Here is a 27197-nt window from a genome sequence, read left to right as displayed (position 1 = left end):
TTACAAACTTATACTCTAATCCATTTCCTGTATACTACATTATTATCCAGGGTAGCTCCTGGTAATGTATGCAATTAGGCTTCTGGTAATAGTTAGTAGCCTTGGTAAGGATTTCCCTGATTGGTGGATGATTTATTTATTCTAGAAATTTCTATAACAATGTAAAAATAACAGCAAGTGGCATTTTAGATGTTTACTTTGTTTGTCCTGCTGCTGTTAGTATATTTTAGTATCATGATAAAAAAAAAAAAAAAAAAAAAAAAAAAAAAATGATTGAACAAGTTTTAGTATGTTGCCAGTTTTGTGAGTTTTATGAAATAGAAAGAATCTGACTTGATTTGGAAAGTAACCCCCTTGCCAAACTCACAACTGTGGCTGAGGTAACCAGTATTTTAATCCAACCAAATTCAGTCCCAGATTTTGCATACAAGTCCAGTGAACATTGTCCATCACGCAACAACCCAAAGTCTATCCAATCTTTCATCCCTTAATTCTATGACTATAGTTCTGCCCTAGGAATGACCCATGGATGGCTGATAGATAGACTTATCTATCAAATACAAAAATAAATCCAACAATGTCTAGTATTTCAGCATAAATTTCCCCTTACCTCCTTTGTGCAAAGCCACCTGAAATAACTATAAACAGTGTAAAAATCTCCAGGACAACTATATTTAATGACCTTATGTAAGTTATCCATGTTTCTAATATCTTTAAATAGACTTATTCCTCCCTTTATCTTCTTTGGCTCTTGAATAAAGATAACAATCTCTTTTCCCATTCTCTCTGTTGTTTTAAACCTTTGATGAACCTGAACAATCATAAGAAGAGTGAAACTTCCAGAAATAGCCCTACAGCACAAAACAGTACTGGGTCTTTCAGGAGACCCAGAACTTAAACTATGCCCTGGATTGTATTATTTCTTAAGCTTCCAGATCCTCTCCTTCCCAACCAAGTGCAAATTCTGTGTTATAGAAGTGAGAAATCTCAGAAACAGATTGACAGTAAAAAAAAAAAAGCACAAACAAAGTCTTTTGAGGCCCATCCATTTGCTAATCCCTTATTTACAAAGTTTTAAAAATCTGTAAAATGTTTCTTAACTTAAAAAAAAAACGAAGTGGCTTAAAGTTCTGCTTAAATCATTAAAATTGTGGATATCAACAACAGATTGTTCCTATTAATACATCAATGGGCAGAGGAAGTTGATTGTCCATTGATATTATGGATATTGCAACATTCTACTCTGATCAGTGGTAAAAATGGCTCTGATAAGATTGCCTGCTTGTTCTTCAATCTTTTCATGGCCTACATGGATATCATCTAACAGACTTCCTTTCAGCCCTTCATTTGGAGGTTTTCAGGTAATCTAGATGGCTACAAGGTAATTGATGATTTGCTACAGATGTCTTTCTTGGCTTTAAGGTGATGAGTCTGGGTAACAAGTAGGTGTACATCTTCAGATTTTTGCTGTGCTGGTTGTATGGTTGGTTGCATTCAAAGATGATATGCTGAACATTTCCAAATGCTTTATGGTAGAATGTGCAACTGGGGTTTACTGGCTGTTTCCGATTTAACTGGTCAGTCTTCAGTATTAGAGCTTTTATTTTGAAATATAATACCATCCTCTCCAATTCTTTGAATAGGGATATTGGAGTTGTTTAAGAGGGTTGCAGCTTCTTAGTAGAACCGCATAGTAGCAGGATAGTTGCCATGAGTATGTGGTTTACTTAATACTTGGGCTACCATCACATCCCCTTTTGTGTTGTCTCTAATACCAGCAAGGCTTGGTATGTGTTAGAATTTCATGTACATATGTTTTTGCTTTATTTCTTGCAAGATGTTTCTCTACTCAGCCAATTGTGTGGCTTTGGATTTTCTGTGGATAGTTTTCAGCAGAGCAAGAGAACGTTTTTATTCCCTGAGCAGGGTAACTTTATTGCCAGGATGACTTATTCCATAGATTTCTTTGGTGGGTTCCATGATGGTACAAAAGTCTGTTGTTGGGACAAAAAGCCCATCTGGCAATCGTTTTGCTACATGGAGTCCATTTCTGACAGTTTCTGACAGCTCCATCTGTATAGACCTTTATATGGCTTTGAACATTGTCTCATTCTCAGCTTTAGATATTGATTATCTAATGATGTGGGTAGATACTGTTTTTTTTTTTTATCCTCTCCATGCTTAGGTTGACTTTCATATTCCAATGCTCCAAGAGGGACTAGACAGGAAATGGATCATTTGTATCTGGGTAAAGTAGAGTGAAGCACTTTAAAAAATGATATAGCCTAACTATGTATATTAGAATTTTTAAAGTTCTTTTACAGAATTTGATAATGTTTCCTTCAAAAGAGTTCAATCACTAAACTAATATGCTTTATAGAGGCACAAATTATAATCTGAGCAGAAAGAAGTAAGATCTTAGCACTTTGAGAAAGCCAAAAAATGGGGCTAATATATTTGGAATCAACAATAGAAGCTGCATTGAGTAGTGTGTTCATTTTCTACCCAAAAATATATATAAAACAACTGTATAGCTACCTCTTTTCTTATCCAGTTTCTGTATTATACTAGGATTACCAAATGGTCTATAGCCTATGAAAAAATTTATAGTAATGGTAAATTTGCAGTTTTTACTTGATGCTTTTTTATGCTCTTTCATTATTCAGTAATTGCTTCTGGAAGAATTTACATTTTTAGCCCTTAAAGGGCTCAAAACAGTCTGTCATAATTACAAGTCTAAAAACACGTTTCTAAAAAGAAACTGGTCAGAGAGAAAGAATTGCCATTTGTAGCTGATTCAGGACTGGTAACTATTATATCCTTTAGTCTTAATAGTAAAATGTTATTTTAAAAACAAATTTGCAGAAATGTTTATAGAGCTAGAAACTCTAAAAAATGACATCATTTTCAAAGGCTTCAGGTTCTTTTAAAAATTCCTTCAAATTTGTTCAAAATGACATTTTACTATTAAAAATAAGGAAAATATGTAATATTGCAGTTTATAACATAATTTAGCTAGGATAAAGTGAATATATCACTTGATGTTTCTTTATGCTATTTCATAATTTAATAACCACTTCAGGGGCAAATTCCATTTTGAGCCCTGAAAAGGCTCAAAACAGCTCATAGTAAAAAAAAATTTAAAATCATGTTTCTAAGATCAAAACTGGCAAGTGAGAAAAAATTGCCATTTGTATCTGATTCAGGAATGATAATTAATATTTTCCTTAGTCATAATAAACTTGTTCAAGCAGGAACTGGACAAATACTATGGTGAAAGTGCCTACAATTTTTCTTCAATTCAGAAGATTTTTGTAGAGGCCCTGTGGCCTATTTGTTTTGCATTATATTATTACTATTATAATAGTAAAATGTTATTTAGAAAGCAAATTTGTAGATTTCTTCAAAAAGAGCCTGAAACCCCTCAAAAATGACATCACATGAAATCAGACAGCATTTTTGAGGAGTCTCTAGCTCTTTTTAAAAACTTGTGCAGATTTTTTTCTATATAACATTTTATGATTAAGACTAAAGAAAGTAATAATTGCCCTGGTACTTGTATGAAATACCTCCTACCTAATATTCTTGATATATATCTCTGACACTCAATCCTAATGAAATATACCAAAGTAATATTAAAACATAATACTTTAGAAACAAATTTGGGCTATATATATTTGCACATTAGGGGGAGGGGGCGGTAAAGTATAGGGATATCCACTCTTTGACTATTGGAAAAATTTAGTTTATAAGCTTATATAAAATGGTACTATCCAATCTCCTTATAATTAAAAATATTTTTGTCATCTAGCTGGAAAATTTTGCCCATCCCTATAAGAGAATCTATATCTATATTTCTTATATAGATATATTTATATTGCCCATCCCCATAGGAGAATCTATATCTATATTTCTCATATAGATATATTTGGCAAATCTATATTTGCCAACTAGGTGACAAGAAATGTTTCCCTGGCAAAACTGTTATTTTCCAACCAGTTGACTAATACTTCTCCCCAGCAACACTTAATTTTGCCAACTAACTGGAAAGAAACATTGTCCCAGAAAACAATTCATTTTCTGACTTGTTGATTAATAATTTATCCCTAGCAATACTTAATTTTGCCAACTAGCAGGAAACAAATATTGCCCCAGAAAACAATTTATTTCCCAACTAGTTGACTAGTAACTTCTCCTCAACAAAACTTTATTTTTTCAATAGGCTTTCACCCTGGCCTATTTATTATAAGCTGGGCTACTTGAAACTGTAAGTGCACATGTCTCTAGGAATAGAAGGGTAAATTAGTCAAATTTCCAGATATGTTAAAATTTCAGTTTAGCTGTACTTCTCAAAAAACATGGTAGGCTAATAAAATAAAAATGACCATGTTCTTATTGCATGCTCTTTTTCAATATATTAGTTGTTATCTTGACAACAAAGCAACCCTCCCTCCCTGATGATCCCATCAATATATACAAAATTAAAAGAAAATTCCAAAAAGTGGATGACAATTTGCCAAATATTTTCCATAGAAATTGCCGACAGATTGTTCTGAGTACCCAGATGACTGACCATAATTCAAACAGTAGGCTGTACAAAAAATATGGTTTAATCCTGCTCTCTAGGGCTATAATGAAAGAAAGGTTGAGATGGCTAGGGCACATTCTGCAGATAAAGGATGACAAATTGCCAAAAGTTTTCTTTTTTGGCCAACTGTCTAGGGCTAAAAAAAAGCAACTTGTCCTTGTCTGGGGTGAGAGGATGTCATAAGAAAGATTTAAAGGAAATTGAAACTTCCTGGGAGGGGAGAAGTTACTAGTTCAAAAATGAATTGTTTTCTGGAGAAGTTACTCGTCAACTAGTTAGAAAATAAATTGTTTTCTGGGGCAATGTTTATTTCCAGCTAGTTGGAAAAATTAAGTGTTTCTGGGGAAAAGCCATTAGTCAACTAGTTGGAAAAGGAAAAGTTTTGATGGGGTAATAATTGTTATCAGCTAGTAGCCAAATTTAAGTGTTGCTGGGGCGAGTTCCTTAGTCAGCTAGTTGGAAAAATTAAGTTTTTCTGGGGAGAAGTTACTAGTCAACTAATTGGAAGCTGAATAGATTTCTGCAGCAATGTTTGTTTCCAGCTACAAGGCAAAATTAAGTTTTGCTGGAGAGAAGTTACTAGTCAACTAGTTGGAAAATGAATTGTTTTCTGGAACAATGTTTTTTTTCCAGCTAGTTGGCAAAATTAAGTGTTGCTGGGGGGAAGTATTAGTCAACTAGTTGGAAAAATTAAGTTTTGCTGGGGAGAAGTTATTAGTCAACTAGTTGGAAAGTGAATTGTTTTCTGGGGCAAGGTTTGTTTCCAGCTAGTTGGCAAAATCAAATGTTGCTGGGGAGAAGTTACTAGTCAATTAGTTGGAAAATGAATTATTTTCTGGAGCAATGTTTGTTTCCAGCAACACCTGAATTGAAAATCAAGTAATAGAAGGCATCAAGACATGGCTAATTGTAGAAAAAGCCAAGACAGATAGTCCGAGTGAACAAGAGGGAAATCTGGGATAGGCCTAAGCCCCTTTTTAGGATTGTATAAAAATGATGTTAGAAGGAGATTGGATAGTAACATTCTATATAAGCTTATAAAGTAATGTTTTCCAATAGTCAAAGGGTAGAATCCCCTTTTTCAATAGGCTTTCACCCTGGCCTATTTATTATAGGCTGGGCTACTTGAAATTGTGAGTGCACACATCTCTAAGAATAAAAGGGTAAATTAGTCAAATTCCCAAATAATGGTAAATTTTCAATTTAGCAGCACTTCTCAAAAAACATGATAGGCTAATAAACTAAGAACAATAATGTTCTTATTTCAAGCTCTTTTTCAATATATTAGTTGTTATCCTGACAACAAAGCAACCCTCCCTCCCTGATGATCCCATTAATATATACAAACCTAAATTTGCTAGATGTTTTCCATAGAAATTGCCTAAAGATTGTTCTGGGTACCTGGCTGACTGACTATATTTCAAACAGTAGGCTGTACAAAAATGTGGTTCAATCCTGCTTTCTAGGGCTATAATGAAAGAAGGTTGAGATGGCTACAGCAAATTCTGCAGATGAGGGATGACAAATTGCCAAAGATTTGCCTAGTCAACTAGCTGGAAAAACTAAGTTTTTTCTGGGGAGAAGGTATTAGTTAACTAGTTGGAAAATGAAAGTTTTACTGGGGCAACATTTATTGTCAACTAGTTGACAAATTTAAGTGTTGTTGGGGAGAAGTTATGGTAAAATTATACTTTAGCCACTTTTGGCTATCTTGGAATGGGGTAAGGTTAGGAAAATGAAACTTTCAGGGACAGGTCTACAGGCCAAAGTAGGTCCTGGGAAGGTATTTTGAATTACCTACCTTCAGTCCTTCTCCCTCTAGAGGGTTCTGAAATTTGCCTACATGACAGGTCTATACCCATTGAAATTTTGACAAAACAACATTTTACCTTAATTTTCAGTTATCAGTTTCTTTTTCTCTGGCTTTAGCTCTGAAAATGCAATTTCAGTTATTTGAGGAGAATTTTAAGCCATATCAAAGTTTTATTTCCAAAATTTAGGAAATGTATTTGAATATCTTTAAAACCTTGTAAATTGGGATTGGGCAAAGTTTTGAAGCTAAAAACAATTTTGTTGTACTTCATTTAAGCAGAAGATCTATTTTGCAAGATTTCACTTCTATAACTCACAGATTTTGAAGGCCATCAAAGGTCAGGACCCTCTAGAGTGAAAAGGAGTGAAGGTAGCTACTTCTAAGTAACTTCCCAAGGCATACTTTAGCCTGTAGACTTGTCCCTGAATGTTTCATTTTCCTAACATATCCCCTTTCCAAGATAGTCAGAAGTAGCTAAAGTAGAATTTTACCGTTTTTAGTTATAAGAAGATTGGATAGTACCATTCTATATAAGCTTAAAAAGTTATTTTTTCTAATAGTCAAAAGATGGAGTCCTAATTTTGGTTGTTATGGACTGTTTTACATTTTGGGACCTCATAAGAGCTCAAAATGGAATTTGCCCCAGAAAAAAATAATAGAACTAGGACCTATGAAAGTGCATAGGTCTAGGGCCAGTAAATTTTACCAAATCATATTAGCCTGTTGACTTATGAATAAAGTAAACACACTACTTGATGCCTTTTTTTATGCTCTTTACGAATATAATAATCATTTTGGTTGGAAATGAATTTTACCCCAACCCCTATATATACCAATTCAGGGTAGGCTATATATTTGCACAATTGGAGAGTGGGGGTAAATTTTACTTCTTATGTAAATGAGAGGTAAGTTTAAACTTTACCCCACCCCATAGTGTGCAAATATATACCCTGAAGTGGTATATATAGGGGTGGGGGCTAAAATTCATTTCTGACAAAAATGATTATTATATTTGTAAAGAGCATAATAAAGGCGTTGAGTGGTATATTCACTTTATTTGTAAGTCAATAATATGATTTGATAAACATTTACCCTAGGGCCTAGGCTAAGAAAAGACATCAGGTTATGCATCATCTTTAATCCTAGGCTAGCTAAATTAGGCCTATGTTGTAAACTGCAGACTTGCCACTAAATTATGCTGTAAAATTCAAATTTATCATAATAATTTGAAAAAACTTACACCACAATGAGTAGCAGTAGTTTGTCTGAAACTGAACAAAAGGGACCAGATGATGCAAAATGAAAAACTTAAGAAGGGTAAAGAAAGTGTAGCTATTGCAGCATGACGAAAAGAAAGCCTTATTCTATTTCGAAAGACAAAATCACTTCCATCTCCTCCCTCCCCCTCTTCTAGGAGACTTTTCATTTCATTTGTGAAAAACGAGTTTCCTTTTGGGAAAGTTAAACATGCTGTTTATTTTCGAAATATGGCGGACTCCTCTTTACGTAGTTGCCGACTTTCTTCATTTTTAATAGCTTCATCGCCGACTTCCTTCTTGTCGGCAGCACCAAAATAAGCAAATATATGGCAGCAACTTCAAAATATCAGAAATGCTCTTGTTCTATTCTGGAATTGGAATCTTCCTGCATACATTGATTACCCCTTGTGTTAATGCTGCGTTTGAAGTATCATGCAGCCAATCTTCTTGTTCAGAGACTTATGACCCACGTGGACCACTGGTGAATTGTAATTTTTTGTAAGTTTGCACTTTATTATTTCCACTTTATCTTTGTAGTAAGCATGAACTTCGAAATTCAATGACATACTCCCCCTTACTCTCATAAAAAAGCCTAAGGTTTTGCCTAATTAAAGAGAGGTAAAGCTCTACCAAATCATATTATTGAGTTAGGAAAAAAGTGAATACACCGTTTGATGCCTTTTTTTATGCTGATTACAAATATAATAATCATTTCTATCAGAAATGAATTTCAGCCCCCCCCCTATATATGCCCATTCCGGGGTAGGGTAGGTTTGGACTATATAGGGGGGGGGGCTGAAATTCATTTCTGATAGAAATGATTATTATATTTGTAATCAACATAAAATAAAGGCATTAAATGGAGTAGGCCTATTCACTTTAGTCCCAACTCAATAATATGATTTAGTAGAACTTTACCTAAAGAGATATTGCTGTAAATCATACTTGACAATAATAAGGACAAACCCTCTGGATGCTGGTCTGCAAGGCATCAATAGCCTACTTTACCTCAATGCCCAAAATACCCAAAACATTTACTTTAATATCCAGTACAAAAACAGATATGTATAATGTATCAAAAGACACTGTAAAAGATAGACATTAGAAATGCCTCATTTAGTTAGCTTATGCCCAAAATATAAAAGAAATTTTGGTAAATAATTTGATGTTCATGTTATTGATTTACAAATAAAATGAACATACCACTAGATGCCTTTTTTATGCTCTTTCTAAATATAATAATTGCTTTTCTTGTAAAATTCAATTTTGAGCCTTTTTAGGACCCTTGAAAATAACAATTCCATTCTAGCTTATATTTTTGGATATGAAAATGGGTTATAACATTTGTTTGAAACTTACTATTTCATTGTAAATTTATTGATTGTGAATTATAACATTGATTTGTCAAGATTGAGTTGAATAAGCAAAATTCAAAACAAATCCACCATCTTTTCTCTTATTCTATTAGACTGCTTAAAAACTGCCATTTCACCTATTTGTAAAAAAATATCAAATCTGACAGAAGCAACATGGCAGATAGAAAAATGAAGCGGTTTTGAATTTCTTATGTAACTTAAATGTGATAAATCAATGCCTGTGCATTATTGAACTTTAAAAAAAATGGATTTATAATCAAATAGTAAGTTGAAAAACTACATTTTAAGTATTTTTATACCCAAAGAACTAGAATTTTTTTTTTCAATGGTTTAAATTTGAACTTGCAAGAGAAGCAATTATTATGTTCTTAAAGAGCACAAAAAAGGCATTGAGTAGTATGTTTGCTTTATTTGTCAATCAATAAAGTGAACATTGAAATATTAACCAAAATTTAATATGAAATATATGTCATAAATACAATTTATGTTAACCTATATTGATAGATTATTTAATATACTAGTGTTTACATGCATGTGCCTCAGACAATTGTTGCTATTATGTCACCTACTACTGGAAGGACAGATAAATAAATTGGAAGACACTTGACATATTTCTTTCCAATACCTCCAATGAAAACAATTCATAGACCAATGAAGGGAGGCAAGAAATCCTTGCAAGTAACAAATACTGGGCATTTGCTCTGCTTTTACTAATCATACAAAATATAACATCCTGATTTAATGAAAGACAATTTCCATCTAATTTTATTTTTGATTTCAATTCCTTTCATATTGTTGAAGCTCTTTCTAATTGTAGAAAAAAAACACACAAAATCCAGTGTCTAATTAAATACATTCTTAGACCACACTGGCTATACATGACAAACGAAACTCAGAGAAGAGACCAGCCAAAATTAATGCAAGACAAAAGATCCTTACACAATCATCTTGGTAAATTTCATTTTCATTGATTCCTGCCTGGTTTTTTATTCAGTGTCTATTCTGTCTTTGTACAGGAAACTTCGAAAGGTTAGATTCTCGTTTTTTTTTTGTTCTCTTTTTTGTTTTTTTTTAGCACTGAGGACGACTTGGCGGAGGTCCTTGTCGAAATATTTGCTTATATTTTGTCTTCTTCATGGTTAGCTGGCTGACAAAATCCTCGTTTTTTCACCCTTTTTGATTTTATTTTTCATTTTGTTACTTTCTCTCTTCTCTGAGTTTCGTTTGTCTAATTAAATAGAATAGAACAGAAGCACCTAAATAAGTTGAAAAATAGATTGCTGACATTAGGCAAAGAAGACCTTTCAAAGAAATTATTGTTATTTAATGAAGAACAATTAATAGTTAATTCATTGTAAAATTCAATTCCTTTCATTTGTTAGAGCTTGTTGCATATATTCAGTTTAGAAAAACTATCTTTTTTAGCCACTTGGGTATGGAATTCCACCTCTAAGTAAATAGACTGAAACAGAGACTCTTAAATAAGTCAAAAAGTAGATTGCCAAATTCAAACAAATACCTTAAAATACCTTAAATTACAGCTAGGAGCAATCTAAGGATTTCTCCTTGTAGAGCTCTGGAATGATGATTAATTGTATGCAAGATTCACTGGTAACCAGGTGCTGCTCCATCTTCAATAGCATCCCAATTAAATTTATACTCTTTAGAGGACCACTCAGCATCTAGCCTTCATTTAAAAACATCAACAGATTCAGCAGTAACAGTTTCATTAGATAATTTGTTCCAATTGTTGACAATACATGTAGAGAAGAATTGAGTATGGACTCTAGATGTTGTAGACTGCTTGGCAAGTTTCAGTTGATGACCTCTAGTCCTTCAATTGGTGCTAACGACAGGGAATAATGCTGGGAGAATGTTAATTAACCCTCAATAACTTAAAGGCTGAGATGGTATTCCCTTTATTTCTCTTGTATATAAGTGTAGGGAGATTCAACTTTGATAGTCTTACAGGATAGGAAAGCCCTTGCATGCCTGATATCACTTTAGTGGCATGTCTCTGGACATCTTCAAGAACTTTTATATCTTTTTTAAAGTATGGAGAGGCAAGTGACATTCCAACTTCAAGCTTAGGATGCACAAGTCCCATACAAAGAAGACTGATGACTTTAGAGGAACAAGTGAAGATGGTATGCTTAATCAAACCCAAGGTTGAACTAGCCCCAGCAGCAAATGTCTTAGCATGTGTGTTGAATTTTAATTTGTTGTCAATAGTGACACCAAGATCTTGCTCATTATTAATAGAGGAGAGTGGGTGGCCTAAGAAAAAATAAGAGCGGCATGGATTCTGTATGCCAAAGTGAGTGATATGGCACTTGGCAACATTGAATTCAAGAAGCCAGGCCTGAGCTCAGTGACCCAGCAGATGAAGATTATTTTGTAGCAGGGCATGATCATCACAGGACAAAGCTGGTCCAAGAAGCTTCAGGTCATCTGCATAAAGAGTTGAATTACTACTGATAATGGAAGGAGCATCATTGATGAAAATATTAAATAATGTAGGACCCAAGACACTTACCTGAGGAACTCCACTCAGAACATATGTTGAGGAAGAAAGAATACAATCTCCAGAGTCATCAAACAACTGAACACATTGGTTTTGCAAGTAAAGAAAATCAAGGATCCAAAACAGGGATTTCTCTTCAAGCTTAACTGCATACAATTTAATTGCAAGTCAATTATGACACACTTTATCAAAAGCTTTAGAAAAGTCAAGCAGAATCATGTCAGCAGGAACCCCAATATCAAGCAATTTGGTGATATGATCATATGATTCAAGGAGATTGGTGTCAACAGATCTTCCAGAACAAAAGTTATGTTGTGAACTGTGAAAAAAATTATTTGCTTCAAGATGTTTAACAACTGCAGAATTCCTTATTCTTTCAAGAACCAGAGCAACTGCTTATGGGTTCATAATTTTCTGCAAGGTCCTTTCAACCTTTTTTAAATACAGGAATAATATGTGCAGTTTTCTAATCCTGAGGTAGTCTAGAAAGATTTAATGACAATTTGAACAGCAGGGAAAGAGGTTGACACAAGACTGTACAACATTTGTGTAGGATACATGGGTGAATTTCGTCTGGGCCAGCAGATTTATTAAGTTTGAGGGATGTCAGTTCCTTTAGAACCAAAGTATCTGTAATCAGAATTGGTTCCATATTATGTGATACATCATATAAGGGTGGTGTAGGATACACAGTACTGGGGTTGGACAAAAAAAACAGAAGAGAAATACTGACTGAAAATTTCAACTTTCAGGTCAGGATCAGTAACTGATTTGCTATCATGCAAGATATCCGGGATTGTGCATCTGCTGCTACATTTTTGAGTGGCATAATGCCAGAAAGATTTAGGGTTAACCTTAACTTCCTCTGCAAGTTTTTCCACGAATCTTCTTATCCATACTTTTATTTACTATGTTGTTTGATTATAAAAGGATTTGAAGACTAGATAATTTTCTGTGTTCCTATTTTATCTATAATGGTTCCATGCTCTGCGTTTTCTATTGATTACATTGCTAATTTTAAATGTCAAAAAGGTAAAGTTTTATCCTTTTTTGCCTGAGAGGTTTTGGTGCATGACTTTTCAAAATTTAAAATTTCTATTTTTACATTTGATCAACTATCATCGACATCATCAGCAATAAGCATTTTTCAGTTGACTTTGGCAAGTTTATCAGACACTATTTTGTAGTTTACATACATTTGTTGCTTAGAGAAAGGCTGAATGGTAGGTAGATATAATTCTGAAATAATTACAACATTGACACTGTTACCAACAGGTGTGGTTATCATATTCTTAATAAGAAGGTCAGGGTTACTGAGTATAACCAGATCAAGAATGTTGGAGACTTGACCTTCCTGAAATAAGTAGGCTGTGAAATTGTTTGACAGAGGGAGTTATGAGAACGGGCAGAAAAAAAAGGATAACATCTATCACAATACTCAGATCCATCAGTTAATTGGATTTCAGGAAGGTTAAAGTCCCCCATAAGGACAAGATCATAACTGGAAAAATCGGTCATCATATGAGGCAACATGGCAGTCAAATTTGATTCCGAGTCCATAACACATGGAGCACTGGGGCTTCTATAAACAACACCCACTACAATTGAAGTTCTGTGATTGTGTAATTTAATCCACACAGACTCAATTCCATCAGTAAAATAGGAACATTTTAATGAGGTATTACTTACTTAACAAAATTCAGAGTAAACACTAATTGTTTCTTATCAGAAGGTAATTACAGTTGTTAGATAGTCAGTTTGGGAATTACTCCAAACCAGCTTATGTAGTAGCTCATTTTAAAGCACTTGTTTGTCCACATCCAGAAATATACCTCTTGCCATGTTTAGAAACCTTGGATTCAATGTAATTACCCAACACATTTTTTCCTTGCAAATTTAAAATCCTTTCAAGTTGTTCTTAAAAAAACATATTCCAATAGAACTGTTATTTTTTGTATTAATGCTTTAAGTTGAAGATTTTCAATATTGCAGGATGGTGATTGAAATAGATCAAATGCATATTCTATATCCCAAATACTAAACTACTTAGGAAGGCTTTCTAGTAAATATGCCTCTCATAAACCTTCTTACTATTCTACTTTCTTCCAAATGAAGATTTGGTATTGCTGTATTAATAGTACTGTATCAAATACCTGGATGAAACAGATTAGTTAAAAAACATAATGTCTCTGGTTAAGTTGTTTCCAAGTGATTGAGCTCTTTTTCTGCCAAAATTTGGTCTACTTTTCAATATAAACCCTGTATTGTTTCTTAGTAGACTCTCCCCATCTATCTATGAAAATATTGACTGTGTGATGTAAATATTCTTGGTAGTGAAATCCCTGCCAAATGCAATAGAAGCCACTAGCTGTAATGTCTTGAACAATGGATAGTGAAGGGTTGGGCTTTGAGGAAGAGATGAAATCAGTTTGTCATTTGGCAGTAATTTATAACATCCTACTGTAAGCTTCTTTAATAAGGGGCACCAAATCCTTGTAGTCCAATTTGGGTAAACTAAAATGCCAGTACCATGGTCTGTTTCAATCTACTAAAGAATTCTGAGAAGCAAACATAGCTGAAGAAATGCATAAAAGAAATGGAAATCCCAAGTCATTGCAAAGACATCTATAAAACAACACTCTAGACTGATTTCCAAGATGCAAATGGGTTTAACTTGAAAATTCAATCTATTTGCAAATAAATCATTGACTAGTGATTGTCCTACCAAAACAAAAAATTAAACAAGAAAAACGGGTTTTAATTTCTATAAAGCAGTGAATACAAATCTTAATTAAACAAAAATACTCGGAATATTTCGGCCCCACATCCGGGAGCCTTTCTCAACAGAAAAAAAAAATTCTTGCATCAACATAAAAAACATACTAAACAAACAAAAGAAAAAATATAAATAAATAGGAAAAGAAAACTCACATATTAAATAAACAATTCCATTCACTGGCGTATAAACAAAATCGACTGTTTATATTGATTGGAACACGCCTTCTCACAGTATATAAATGGAAATCTATCAAAAAATGAAAATTTATTTATACTTAAACTAAAACAATAAAGGTCAGCTAACCCCCGGCCTATAACCCCTAAATAGATCTCACAAGTTCATCACCCAATGTTTGAATTATAAATTGAACAGATTCGTTTGCTTGCAAGCTTAGCTGCAGTTCGTTAATAATTAGGCTTATATATTAATGGCTTTTGCTTTTCTGGGTCCGTTTGTAACTACAAAAGTGTGTGCCGTAATTTTCCCCTAGATAATCTTAGAACATGTTCAAACGAATTTTTGAAGATTGATATAATTTGTTGGAAATCATTTGTATTAAGAAAATCACCAAGGCTATGTTTTAAAAATCTATTTCTTTTACAACTTGTGATCTCTGGAAACGTTTTTCTTAATTTTCTTAATACAAATGATTTCCAACAAATTATATCAATCTTCAAAAATTCTTTTGAGCATGTTCTAAGATTATCTAGGGAAAGACTAAACCAAAATTTTGTGCAGTTATAAAGAAAAAAAGAAAAACAAAAACAAAAACTATCAATGTATAAGCCTAATCATTTCCCAGACCTAGGGTTGATTAATTTAAGCAAAAAGGAGTTAACCAAAGAACAAAAGGAAATCCTTGAAAGAGGTATAAAATTTGGACTAAATCCTAAAAATGTACCGATCGAGGAAATTATTTCAAAGATTGAAACAGGTATTCATAAGTTTCCAAAAGATATAAATAATGTAGATGAGTTAAGACTAGGGGTAGTGAATATTTTAAAAAAATTCGGTAGTTATCAAGAAAACGTTAAGAACAAAGATATTAAAGTTTTAAAAGATTTAAAAAAAGATGATTCTCTAATAATAACGAAAGCGGGTAAGAGCAATACAGTAGTAATTCTAGAAAAAGATGATTATGATAGTAAAATAGAAACAATTCTAAATGCTACTTCAACATATAAAAAACTTAACTCAGACCCAACAGAATTGTATGTTAAAAGATTACGAAAAGATTTAGAAGACCTTAAAGCAAATGGAAGTATCACACCCCAGATTTATTACATGTTCTTTCCATGTGGATCAGTTAGCCCAAGAATATATGGTTTGCCAAAAATACATAAAAACAGGTATCCCTTTAAGACCTATTTTTTCAACAATCAATTCACCGACAGTAAAAATAGAGAAATGGGCAGCAATGACACTTAAAACTTTATTATATCTCCAAGATTCGTGTGTAAAAAACTCGGAATTTTTAAAAGATAAACTTATAAGTGTAGAAATATCAGAAGAATCTAGATTGTTCAGTTTTGATATAAAATCAATGTATATGTATATTCCTTTCGATAAATCGTTTAGTATTTTATCCAAAAACTTGAGGAACGTAAAAATGAGATAGAAGAATTATCTTTGGGAATTGAACTGGAAACTATATTAAATTTAGTCAGAATAACTAGCAGGTATACTAATTACTTCACGTTTAGAGATAATTTTTACCATCAAAGTAGGGGATTGGCAATGGGAGGGCCTTTAAGTCCGTTGTTAGCAAATATTTATGTAGAGTATGTAAAAAATTTAGCTATAGAAACATATTTTTTAAAACCTAAATTTTGGGGCAGATATATGGATAATGTTTTAGTCATTTTGAATTACGGGGTATCGCAAATTGAAGCTTTTTTCGAATTTTTAAATAATCTGGGAGGATAAATAATTTTTACAATTAAAAAGGAAACAGAGAAAAAGTTACATTTTCTAGATATTTTGATCCATAGAAATAATAACGAACTAGCTTCATCAATTTAGCGTATGCTGACTAATAACAACAGTCACTTGTCTTTTGCACCAAATCATTCGATCTAGATAATAAAGGGCGTGGTTATTTCATTAGTTGATAGGGTATTAAAACAAGGTTCACCAGAATACATAAGCAATTAACTAGTTTTTATTAAAGATATTCTAGTAGGTAATGGCTATCCGAAAAATATTATTTCTCAACTAATTGAAAAAAGTTGACGGAACCAAAAATATTAGAAGAAGATGGGTCAAATCAAGAAACAAATTATATGACTTTACCTTTAATCCCAATATTGTCGCAAAAATTAAGATGAGAACTAAAAATACCTAATATAAAAACGGCTTTGGAATCAGGACAAACTTTAAGCTCCTTGCTAAATAAGGGGAAAAACAAGGTACCGATAAATATGCGAAAGGGAGTATGCAAAATTCCATGCTCTTGTGGTAAATTTTATGTGGGAATAACACAACAGATTTTAAAAAATAGGCTACAGCAACACAAGAATGCCATAGATTAAGCTCTAAAACAAAACAAAACACCAGAAACGTTTGAATCAGCTGTTGCAGAACATCTTTATAAATTTTCTCATCACAGTATTTTATTTGATCAAACACAAATAGTAGATACGTCAGTATGACTTTTACAAAGCTTCAAGGAAATTATAGAAGTAAAAAAGATAATATACGGAGGTATTAGCATCAATAGAGATGAAAGGGATTTTAGGATCAATTCGATTTATAATAGTTTAATTAAAAAGCAGGTAAAATTTTCAACCAGTACTATTTTTAATAATAGTTCGGATACGAAAGATGACATTGCGGACAAAGGTCAGACTGGGCTAAATGCTGGGAAAGGTAAACGAACTGCAGCTAAGCTTGCAAGCAAACGAATCTGTTCAATTTATAATTCAAACATTGGATGATGAACTTGTGAGATCTTTTTAGGGGTTATGGGCCTGGGGTTAGCTGACCTTTATTGTTTTAGTTTAAGTATAAATATATTTTCATTTTTTGATAGATTTCCATTTATATACTGTGAGAAGGCGTGTTCCAATCAATATAAACATTAGATTTTGTTTATACGCCAGTGAATGGAATTGTTTATTTAATATGTGAGTTTTCTTTTCCTATTTATTTATATTTTTTCTTTTGTTTGTTTAGTATGTTTTTTATGTTGATGTAAGAAATTTTTTTTTTGTTTTTTTCAGTTGAGAAAGGCTCCCGGATGTGGGGCGAAATATTCGGAGTATTATTAAGTGTTTGTATTCACTGCTTTATAGAAATTAAAACCCGTTTTTCTTGTTTAATTTTTTGCAAATGGAAAAGCAGCGTGGTCTAAGAAATTATTTCCTACCAAAATGTTAAAAGTTGCATGATCAGTTTTCCATTCCTTTTCAACATAAAATTGTCTTGATTCTTTATGAGCAATGTTAGCAAATCCAGTAATATGTTCTGCAGAGATAACACTTTACCCTGCAAAATTTGCTGCCAAATCTTATAATTGCATAACTTAGATTTAGATCCTCCAATTATTCAACTTGGCTGAAAAAATCACAATGCACTCTTTTAATTCTGATGTTTTCAAACACTCTGTCTTTTCAGAGGCAATGCTATAGCGTTGCCTATAGTAAAGACCATATGGCTCCAATGTTTTAATATTTATTTATTTTTTTCCCCAGAGGCACTTCATATGGAAGGGATTGTCGTATAAAGTTCAAAGGGGGTTCATTCGATTGGAAATCGAGAGCTTTAGCGTCCTTTCTGAGGTTCAAAAGTGATTGGAACTAACACCCCTTCCACGCCCACCATTTCCCCAAACACATCCAATCAAATTTTTGAGATAGCCATTTTGTTCTACATAATTGATTTCCAGATAGAGATTATGTTTTTGAGAAAGGAACTCCCCCCACAGCCCTCAGGGCACAGGTTGTAAATTATGCACTGAGGGTATATAAGGTTTTTGTAGAAAGCTTTGTTGTAGGAACTTCAAAAAGGACTCAATTGATTGGAAATTGAAAGGGCTAGTGCCCTTTTTAATAGTCGAAAGTAGTTGAAGGGCAACTAAACCCCCTCTCACACCCACTTTTTCCCTAAACACATCCAATCAAAATTTTGAGATAGCCATTTTGTTCAACATAGTTGAAAATACAGGAAATTAGGTCTTTGAGGATGACAACCCCCCCCCCACAGCCCTAAGGTCAAGGGTTGTACGTTATGCCCTGGGGGCATATATGGTTTTTATAGAAAGTGTTGTTGTAGAAACTTCAAAAAGGGATCATTTGCTGGGAAATTTAAATGGCTAGTGCCCTTTTTATTAGTCGAAAGTGATTGGAAGGCAACTAACACCTCTTCCACGCCCACCATTTCCCCAAACATATCCAATCAAAATTTTGAGATAGCCATTTTGTTCAACAGTTGAAAGTTCTGCAAATTATATCTTTGAGAAGGACACTCCGACCACAGTCTTCAAGGCAAGGGTTATAAGTTATGCCCTAGGGACATATATCATTCTTATGGTGGGAATACTGTCATAAAATACAGAGAGAGTTCATTTGATTGGAAATTGAATTTTCAAGTTGATTTTGAAAGCGTCAAAAATTGTACGGCAACTACCCCCCTCCCCCTCCACGCCCTTTTTTTCTCAAACCCATCCAATAAGAACTTTGAGATAATAATTTTTCTAAAAGTAGTTCAAAGACCGTAACGAAAACTCCGGGGCGGACGCTGCCCCCCAGGGCCTGAAGGCAGGTGTTGCGAGTTATGCCCTGGGGGAATATATGGTTCTTATGGAAGGGATGCTCGTAAAAACTTCAGAGAGGGCTCATTTGATTTGAAATTGAAAAATCTAGTTCAGTTTTTGAGAGTCAAAAAAGATTGGAGGGCAACAAGCCCCCCACCGCCCCTTTTTCCCCGAATGCATCCTATACAAATTTTGATATAGCCATTAAGCTAAAACTTGTTCAAAAGTCAGGTAGCAAAAACTCAGGTGTCAACACAACCCCCCCCCCCCCCAGAACCTGGGGGCAGGTTTTGTAAGTTATGCCCTGGGGCAAATATGGTTCTTATGAAAGGGATGCTCATATAAACTTCAGAGAGGGCTTATTTGACTGGAAATTAAAATTTTGAGCTCACTTTTTAGTAGTCAAAGGAGATCAGAGGGCAGCTCGCCCCCCCCCCCACGCCCTCTTTTCCAAACCAATCTGATGAAAATTTTAAGATAGAAATTTTTTTAAAAATAGTTCAAAGGTCGGATAAAAAAAATTCCAGTGCCAATACAACCCCTCAGGGCCCAGGGAAAGGCATTCTAAGTTATGCCCTAAAGGCATATATGGTTCTTATGAAAGGGATGCTCGTATAAACATAGAGGGCTCATTTGATTGGAAATTGAAAGTTCTAGTTCACTTTTTAAGACTCAAGAGATTTGAGTCCCTCCTCCACGCTCTTTTTGCCCCAAACCCATCTGATACAAATTTTGTGCTACTCAGTTTTTTGAAAATTGTTCGAAAATTAGATAACAAAAACTCTGGTGTCAACACAATCCTCTAGGGCCCAGGGATAGGTGTTGTCCTGGGGTTGTATATGGTTCTTATGAAAGGAATAATCGTATGAACTTCAGAGAGGGCTCATTTTATTGGAAATTGAAAGTTCTAGTTCATTTTTTAAGAGTCAAAAGATATCCGAGGGCAACTAACCCCCCAACACCCTTTTTTCCCCACACCCATCAGATAAAAATTCTGAAACAGCCATTTTTTTTTAATATTTCAAAGGTCAGATTGTAAAACTCCGGTGTCAACACAACCCCTCAGGGCCTGGGGGGCAGGCATTGTAAGCCATGTATTGGGGCTGTATATGGTCCTTATGAAAGGGATGCTCGTATAAAATTCAGAGAGGGCTCATTTGAATGGGGTTAAAAGTTCTAGTTCATTTTCTCAGAGTAAAAAAATTGGAGGGCAACTAGCCCCTCCCGCCCTCCACGCCTTTGGGTTTATCCGATGGATAAACCCGTCCGATAAAAATTTGGGGTGACCATTTTGTTAAAAATAGTTCAAACATTTGATATTAAAACTCCGGGGTTGACACAACCCCCCAGGGCCTAGGGACAGGCGTTGCAAGTTATACTCTGGGGGTCTATATGGTTCTTATAGAAGGGATGCTCGTATAAACTTCAGGGAGGGGTCATTAGATTGAAAATAGAAAGTTCTAGTTCACTTTTAAAGAGTCAAAAGAGACCGAAGGACAATTAGCCCCCCCCCCCACGCACTTTTTCCCCAAACCCATCTGATAAAAATGTGAGATAGCCATTTTGTTAAAAATATTCCAAACATCAAATAATGAAAACTCCAAGGTCGACAAATTCCCATTTTTCATTTTGATATTTTTACTTTGGTGCTAGTTTTTGATACTTTGGTGAACATTTTTTTTTTTTTTTAGTTTGATTTCGAAATGAAAAATTTTTTAAAAAATGAAACATTTTGAATTAAAAAACGAACAAAAATTAATTAAAAAAAGAAACTTTCCGAAAAATAAGTTTTTCAAAGAAAAGTAAGGCCATTTTAAACTTAAGCTCAGCAGATAGAAATACCTGTTAAAATTCAAACTCAAAACGACCAGAAATTACTTTTAAAGAATAGATGAAACCCAAAACGAACAGACATTAAATAAACAATCATAACAAAAACATACAATAAATGATAATATAAATAAATAAATAGATCTTAAAGCGAGTAATGCTTAGATTGAATATGAAAATCAAGCTTAAAACGAAAAAAATTAATTTACTGTTGAAGTATAAATGAAACTTAAAATTGAACAGAAATTAAATAAACAATCAATGAAAACAAACATGCAATAGATATTAATGTAAATGAATAAATAAATCTTAAAATGAGTGAATCTTAAACTGAATATGCAAATCAAGCTTGAAACAGAAAAAAATCACTACAAACAAGAGTTTGGGTATCGCCTCCTTCTCTCAATGTAAAAGTCTAAAACCTACTGAGTCATTGGCGCTTTACTGAAAACTATATGTGTCTTGAACAGTCTTGGAAAGTATAAACAGCATCATTTTGAATATTTGATGTATAATGATACTAATTGTTGAAAGATCCATCAGTTCAAGAATCTATTTCACTGTAATTTAATTTTTATTTTCAATGCTATATGAACTGGAAAAGAAAATATTTGTAATATAATTCCTTTTCAGTTAAGCGTCAATGACGCAGTAGGCTTTTGGTTTTTATTTACATTTAAGGAAGGGGGCAGTATCCAAACTCTTGTTTGTAGTGAAAATATATTCGTTTTGAACAACTTTAGAAAGAACTAATAAATTGAACTGTATATTTTATGTATAACGGTATTAATTGCTGAAAGCTCATCAGTTCAAAATTTTACTATAATTTTAATGTTAATTTTCAATATTAAGTACCAAAGAAATTTTTTGTTTTAAAATTGGTTTTCAGTAAATGTTGTTTATACTTTCCAAGACTGTTCAAGACGCATATTAATTTACGAGTTTTTTTGGGGGGGGGGGGCATTTTTGCTGACTTGACATTGGCCTTCTAATTTTATGAGTTTATTTTGTTTTTGTTTTTAACGTTTTACGTATTTGACATTGACCCTTCTATAATTTTCTGTTGTTGTTTGGTGGTTTGTTTTTGTTGTTCTTCTTTCGCTGTATTTTACGCTAAAGTGCAAATTCGGCCCTTTTGGGCTTGTGATAGCCATTTTTCAGCAATAAATCTTATCTTATCTTATATAGTTTTCAGTAAAGTGCCAATGACGCAGCAGGTTTTAGACTTTTACAGTGAGAGAAGGAGGCTTTACCCAAACTCTTGTTTGTAGTGATTTTTGTTCGTTTCGAGCTAGATTTCCATATTCAATTTAAGTTTCACTCGTTTTAAGATTTATTTATTCATTAACATTAATATCTATTGCATGCATGTTTGCATTGATTGTTTGTTTAATTTCTGTTCGTTTTAAGTTCTATTTGTACTTCAATAGCAAACTATTTTTTTCGTTTTAAGCTTGATTTTCGTATTCAATCTAAGCATTACTCGCTTTAAGATCTATTTATTCATTTATATTATTACTTGTTGTATGTTTTTTTTGCTATGATTGTTTATTTAATTTCTGTTCGTTTTGGGTTTCATTTATTCTTTAAGAGTAATTTCTGGTCTTTTTGAGTTTGAATTTTAATAGGTATTTGTAGCTGCTGTGTTTAAGTTTAAAATGGCCTTTACTTTTCTTTGAAAAACTTATTTTTCGGAAAGTTGTTTTTTAATTAATTGGTAAAACAGAGGGCCTAATTTTGCTGTTGAGAAAGGTGAAACAAGAATTCCTAGTGTTTCAGCCAATTTTTGAATGGTGGTGGAACTCTTAGATAGCAACTTAGTAGGCTAACCAAATCCTGAATTTTTTTTTAATTTTTCTATCTGGAAGAAAAATGTGCATAAATTGTAAGTTTAATATGAATCATAGAAATTCTATTTGTTAGCATAGAAAAAAAAAATTTCTGGGATGAATTACAAACCCTAGATCTGACAAAAGTTTTTTGTGTTGTATGTATTATTTTGACACTCAGTCACTGACCTTCCCAGGAGTAGGGATTTGTCCAAATAAACAATTGACAAATACTCTTTTGTTTGAAGAAGAGAAAATATAGGTTTTCTTATCTTTGTCAGAATTCTTGGAGCTGTTGATAAGCCGCTTTGGCTGCATATGTAAGAAATATAGCAAAGGTTCAATGCAAAACAAAAACAAAATCTGATCATCAGAGTGAATGGGGCAGAAATAATAAGTCCATTAGGTCAATTGAAGCCATATAACAATCTATCCATATATAATATCCATATAATATGTGGTCAATAATAAAACAGCAAATTGAATGCTTTCTATTTTAAAATGATGATATTTAACATATCTATTATAATTTTTAAGATTTAAAATTAATCTTGAATAGCCGTCCTTCTTTGGCACTGTAAAAATAAGAGGAAGACAGCATATTTCACCATTTCTGGCCTTAGGATTTTTTGTAATAACACCCTTATGAACCAAATTTTTAGCCACTTTTCTCAATACCTGTTATTCATATAGACTAAAACTTCTGTTCTTTGTTTGAAAGTTTTCCAGTCGTGCTCTATCAAATTTGATTTTGTAGCCCAAAGCTATTATTTTAAGAATATTCAAATCTCCAGTAATCAACTGCCATTTTGAAAGGAATCTGCTAACTCTTTCTATCTTAAAGTTTTGACTCAGATATTGTGAATAAAGCTTTAATTTCTCCACAAGTTTATGGAAATAAAAAAGAGAATGTGCTGAAAAGTACCTATGGCAGTGTTTACTTCTATTTCTGAAGATTTCAAAATTTTGGTCTCTGAAAGTTTTGACCTTGCCTCTTTTGGCAATTCGGATGGGGCCACATTCTGCCAACAGTGGTAGGTACATTTTTTGACCTAGCAAATGATTCCTTAAAATTTGCAATAAATTTGGCTTTAAATGTTGTTTTAGTAACATCTTTGCCAAAAATAATCAGTGAAGTTGACCTTAAGTGTACACAAAGCTTATGCTACTGCTGGGTCTGAATTAAGTTCAATTTTCATGGCATGGTGTTTTTAAACTGAGGTTATAATTTGTAAGATCAAATACACCACACTTGTTTGATTTTTAACCAGCTTTTCTTTAGTATTTTGACCTTCAAGTTCAAGCACTATATTTGCTGCTTCTAAAACACCTCTAAAGCCTGTTCACAGTACATTGAGTGGACAATAGTCTTTTCTACTTGGAGTGTCTTGGCATCTTTCTGTTTTCTTTGCAATGACAGAGTAGCCCGAATTTCACTGTTCACCTTTGGGATAACAATCTTGTTAGTATTGGCCATTGGCCAGCTCAGAAAAGTCACAGTTTACAACCTTAGCAAGTTTTTTTTGTGAACTTTAGGACCTTCATTGGTTCCCTAGCAATATTTTGATTTTTTTTTTTTTTACAATGCATCATTTAATTTATTGTCTTTTTACTTTTTGGTATTTTTCTTAGTCAGAGAAGCCTTTCTCTTTTTATTCTTCTCAGCCGGTGCTGTTGAGCAGCTCCAAGATCCCTATCTCATCTTTCCTCATCCCATGTGTAAACGTGAATCAGGGGCGCAGCTAAGGGGGAGGGTGTGGAGTTCCCCCTTCCAAAAAAAAAATCCAAAGCGTTAGCACGCACTGCTGACGCCTTGGAACTTTGGTCGTCTTTGGTCTCTATAATTTAAGTTATGTGACTGCATTTGTTGGGAAACTGGACGATTTTGTGCACTTTTTGGCTGACTATACTTTAGAGCCTTAATTTTGAAAAATAAAACATTTTTCATGTAAATGGCATCATATTCAAATGCATTTAAAGAGTATAAAAACATTATAGTGATACAATGACGATATACATTGTACAAAAAAGGTGTGGGTATTACTGAATTCATGTTACTGAGCTTCCTTGCAACTCAACCCCATTTAAACAAATCCTCGTGTAACCGGAACCCCCTTTTAACTGGACCCACGTGTAACTCCACCCTATTTAACTGAGGCCTCGTACAACTAAGACCCCTGTACAGAACCCACATGCAACTCAACCCTATTTGACTGAACCTTTGTGCAACTGAATCAACCTTTAACTGGGCTCCGTGCAACTTAACCATAGGCATAGTGACTAAAGACACTGATTGCCACCAGAATATATTTGTAGGGTTAATTGTGACGCTGTTGAATTGCGTCTAAAGTTAAAAGATCCGTTTGCATTATATGCAAAGGAAAAAAGACTTTAGTTTGTCGATATTGTTTGTTGCGAAGCCTGTGATTCCGATGTAGTGTGTAACTCGGTTCATTCCGTAGATACTCTTTTGCTTTTTTCAATGTGGTGGTACCGGAGACAGCTTTAGAAAGCGTTTTGGGAGAACTTAAACTTCCCGCTTCACCAATATTTTCATAGACACCTTTCAGAACTTCATCCATTTTGAACGCAAGCACGTAGTGTAATGTCCACTCCCCTTTTGCACACTGGAGGGTGAATCAATTCGTCTTCGCTTTTGAATAGCAGCCACAGGTGTTGTAAAATCAGTGGCGCTGATAGTATTTTCAAATGTCGAATCTTCTTCTTTTTTAAATGGTGTTGGTGTTGGTGTTGGAGGAGGACTGTATTCTCTTAGTTTCCTTAGAATTTTCTTATTGCCAATAAGACTTTTGGGAAAGTTTGATACACTTAGAAAGGTGTATAGATTATTGTCAAAGGATAATAGTCCTTTACGATTCGTCACCATATCACAAATTAAATCAAATAGATTGTAACTTTTTCCCTGAATTATAATTTGTTTCCCTGTGTTATCGACTTGAACTTGATGTTCATCTGCAGTTTCCAGCATGACATAAGATAATACTCTTTTACTTTGTTCACGATAAGCGAGAGGAAATAGGTTTCCAATTTTTGATACAATTGAATTCAATTCCTTCTTCTTTGATTGCAGTGCTGAATCTTGAGATGTTTCCTGTTTAGAAGGATCAGCGATGGTGGCGGCAACGGTTGGTCTCTCACGATAAGGTTTATGTTTGTCCACACGTCGCAATGCATCTTGAAATAAAAGCTGTTTTTTGTCATCGGCAATATTCTCATCATTAATGAATTTGCTTAGATTGTCTTCAAATTGTTCGACGGGTGAGAGGACAAGTTCAAATGGTGTCAATTTATAGGGTTTTGCCATTTTCTAGGGAAAACAGTTTACAAGTCCTGCATTTATTGGCAGTAAAAGTGTGAAAAAGCTACCGCCCGCTTGAAGGAGGCGTGTTCTTTATAAAAAATAAAACTATTATTTTAAAGCCCTGGGGCGGCATCATGAACCATTTTTGGTTGTCTGTTGTCTAACACCTTCTGGCAGTTGAAAATTGCCCACAGTTAAATTTAAACAAAGTTCAGATATTAGATTAATGAAATTGCTGTCAACACCAAATCTGAGTATGGCTTTTCGAAGCAAGGGTTTTGAAGTACTTAAAACGGAAAATAAATGCCGTTGTTTATATAGTTTCTTTAGTGTCACAACGGCAACTAATAGCCTTTTCTACTGTTCACCGGAAGATATACTGTAATTTCATTGTCGAAAATGTCGGTGACTACACGTAGATCCTCGGGCGATCTGTGATTAAGATCCAGCAAAATGTAACCGTAGGGCTTGCTAGTCGCCTGAGTGTACGCTGACAACAGAAATTTAGGGGCGCCGGGGTATATCTGTTTATTGAGAGTTATGAGCGAGCTAGAATCACGAACGACTCGATAGAAAATATAGATAGTGCAATTCAAAGCAAGGGTTCGCATACATTCGCTCTGATGAAACTGATTGTGTAGAACTAGGGTTATGGAAATGTGTTCATGGTGGGAGCAAACGGTGAACAGTTGTAGCATTTCCTGTGAGAACTGTTCAATGGATTCAGCCAAATCGTCAATAATCAACCACGAGTTCGATTCAATGCTATTGAAAACATCAAGTCCTCGTATGAATTGTATTGGTATGGTTGTGGCATTTGCTTTTATTTTATCATAGGACTCTTGCAGAATGATAGAGAAATATTAGATTTTGTTCGTCGTTTCAAAAAAAATTTTATTAAATTTTTTAATTATTTTAGTTAAAAGTGTTGTTTTTCCCGATATTGAGGGACCACACAGAAATGATCTGAAGGGTGTTTTAAATTGATACATGTTGCTGCTGCTGCTGCTGACAAAAGTTGGACTACAAGTAACTGTAAATCATACGTGTCCAATGAATAAGCAGCAATAATTTTCCCATAGATCTATCTAGTACTTTAACAGCAAAAAAACAATATTTCATGG

At 33.8% G+C, this 27197-nt stretch overlaps 2 protein-coding genes across 2 annotated transcripts in view; one reads left to right on the top strand and one right to left on the bottom strand.

The window, feature by feature from the left end:
* The window catches only part of LOC148953206 (post-GPI attachment to proteins factor 2-like), a 43471-nt gene extending 35582 nt beyond the window's left edge, over positions 1-7889 (bottom strand). The window contains exon 1 of the mRNA XM_089087570.1: positions 7642-7889. Within this exon, the coding sequence (XP_088943696.1) occupies positions 7642-7827 (186 nt within the window). The 5' untranslated portion in view covers positions 7828-7889. The remainder of the gene's footprint in view (positions 1-7641) is intronic.
* A 103-nt stretch (positions 7890-7992) lies between these two features.
* The window catches only part of amrt (TM2 domain-containing protein 2 amaretto), a 63911-nt gene continuing 44706 nt past the window's right edge, over positions 7993-27197 (top strand). Inside the window, exon 1 of the mRNA XM_089087569.1 lies at positions 7993-8158. Within this exon, the coding sequence (XP_088943695.1) occupies positions 8013-8158 (146 nt within the window). The 5' untranslated portion in view covers positions 7993-8012. The remainder of the gene's footprint in view (positions 8159-27197) is intronic.

Source organism: Artemia sp. Qi Xiang Cuo, chromosome 4 (assembly GCF_049724085.1).
Source record: "Artemia sp. Qi Xiang Cuo chromosome 4, ASM4972408v1, whole genome shotgun sequence".
In the NCBI taxonomy this organism is placed as follows: domain Eukaryota; kingdom Metazoa; phylum Arthropoda; class Branchiopoda; order Anostraca; family Artemiidae; genus Artemia; species Artemia sp. Qi Xiang Cuo.
This window is presented reverse-complemented; position numbering and strand designations above follow the sequence as displayed.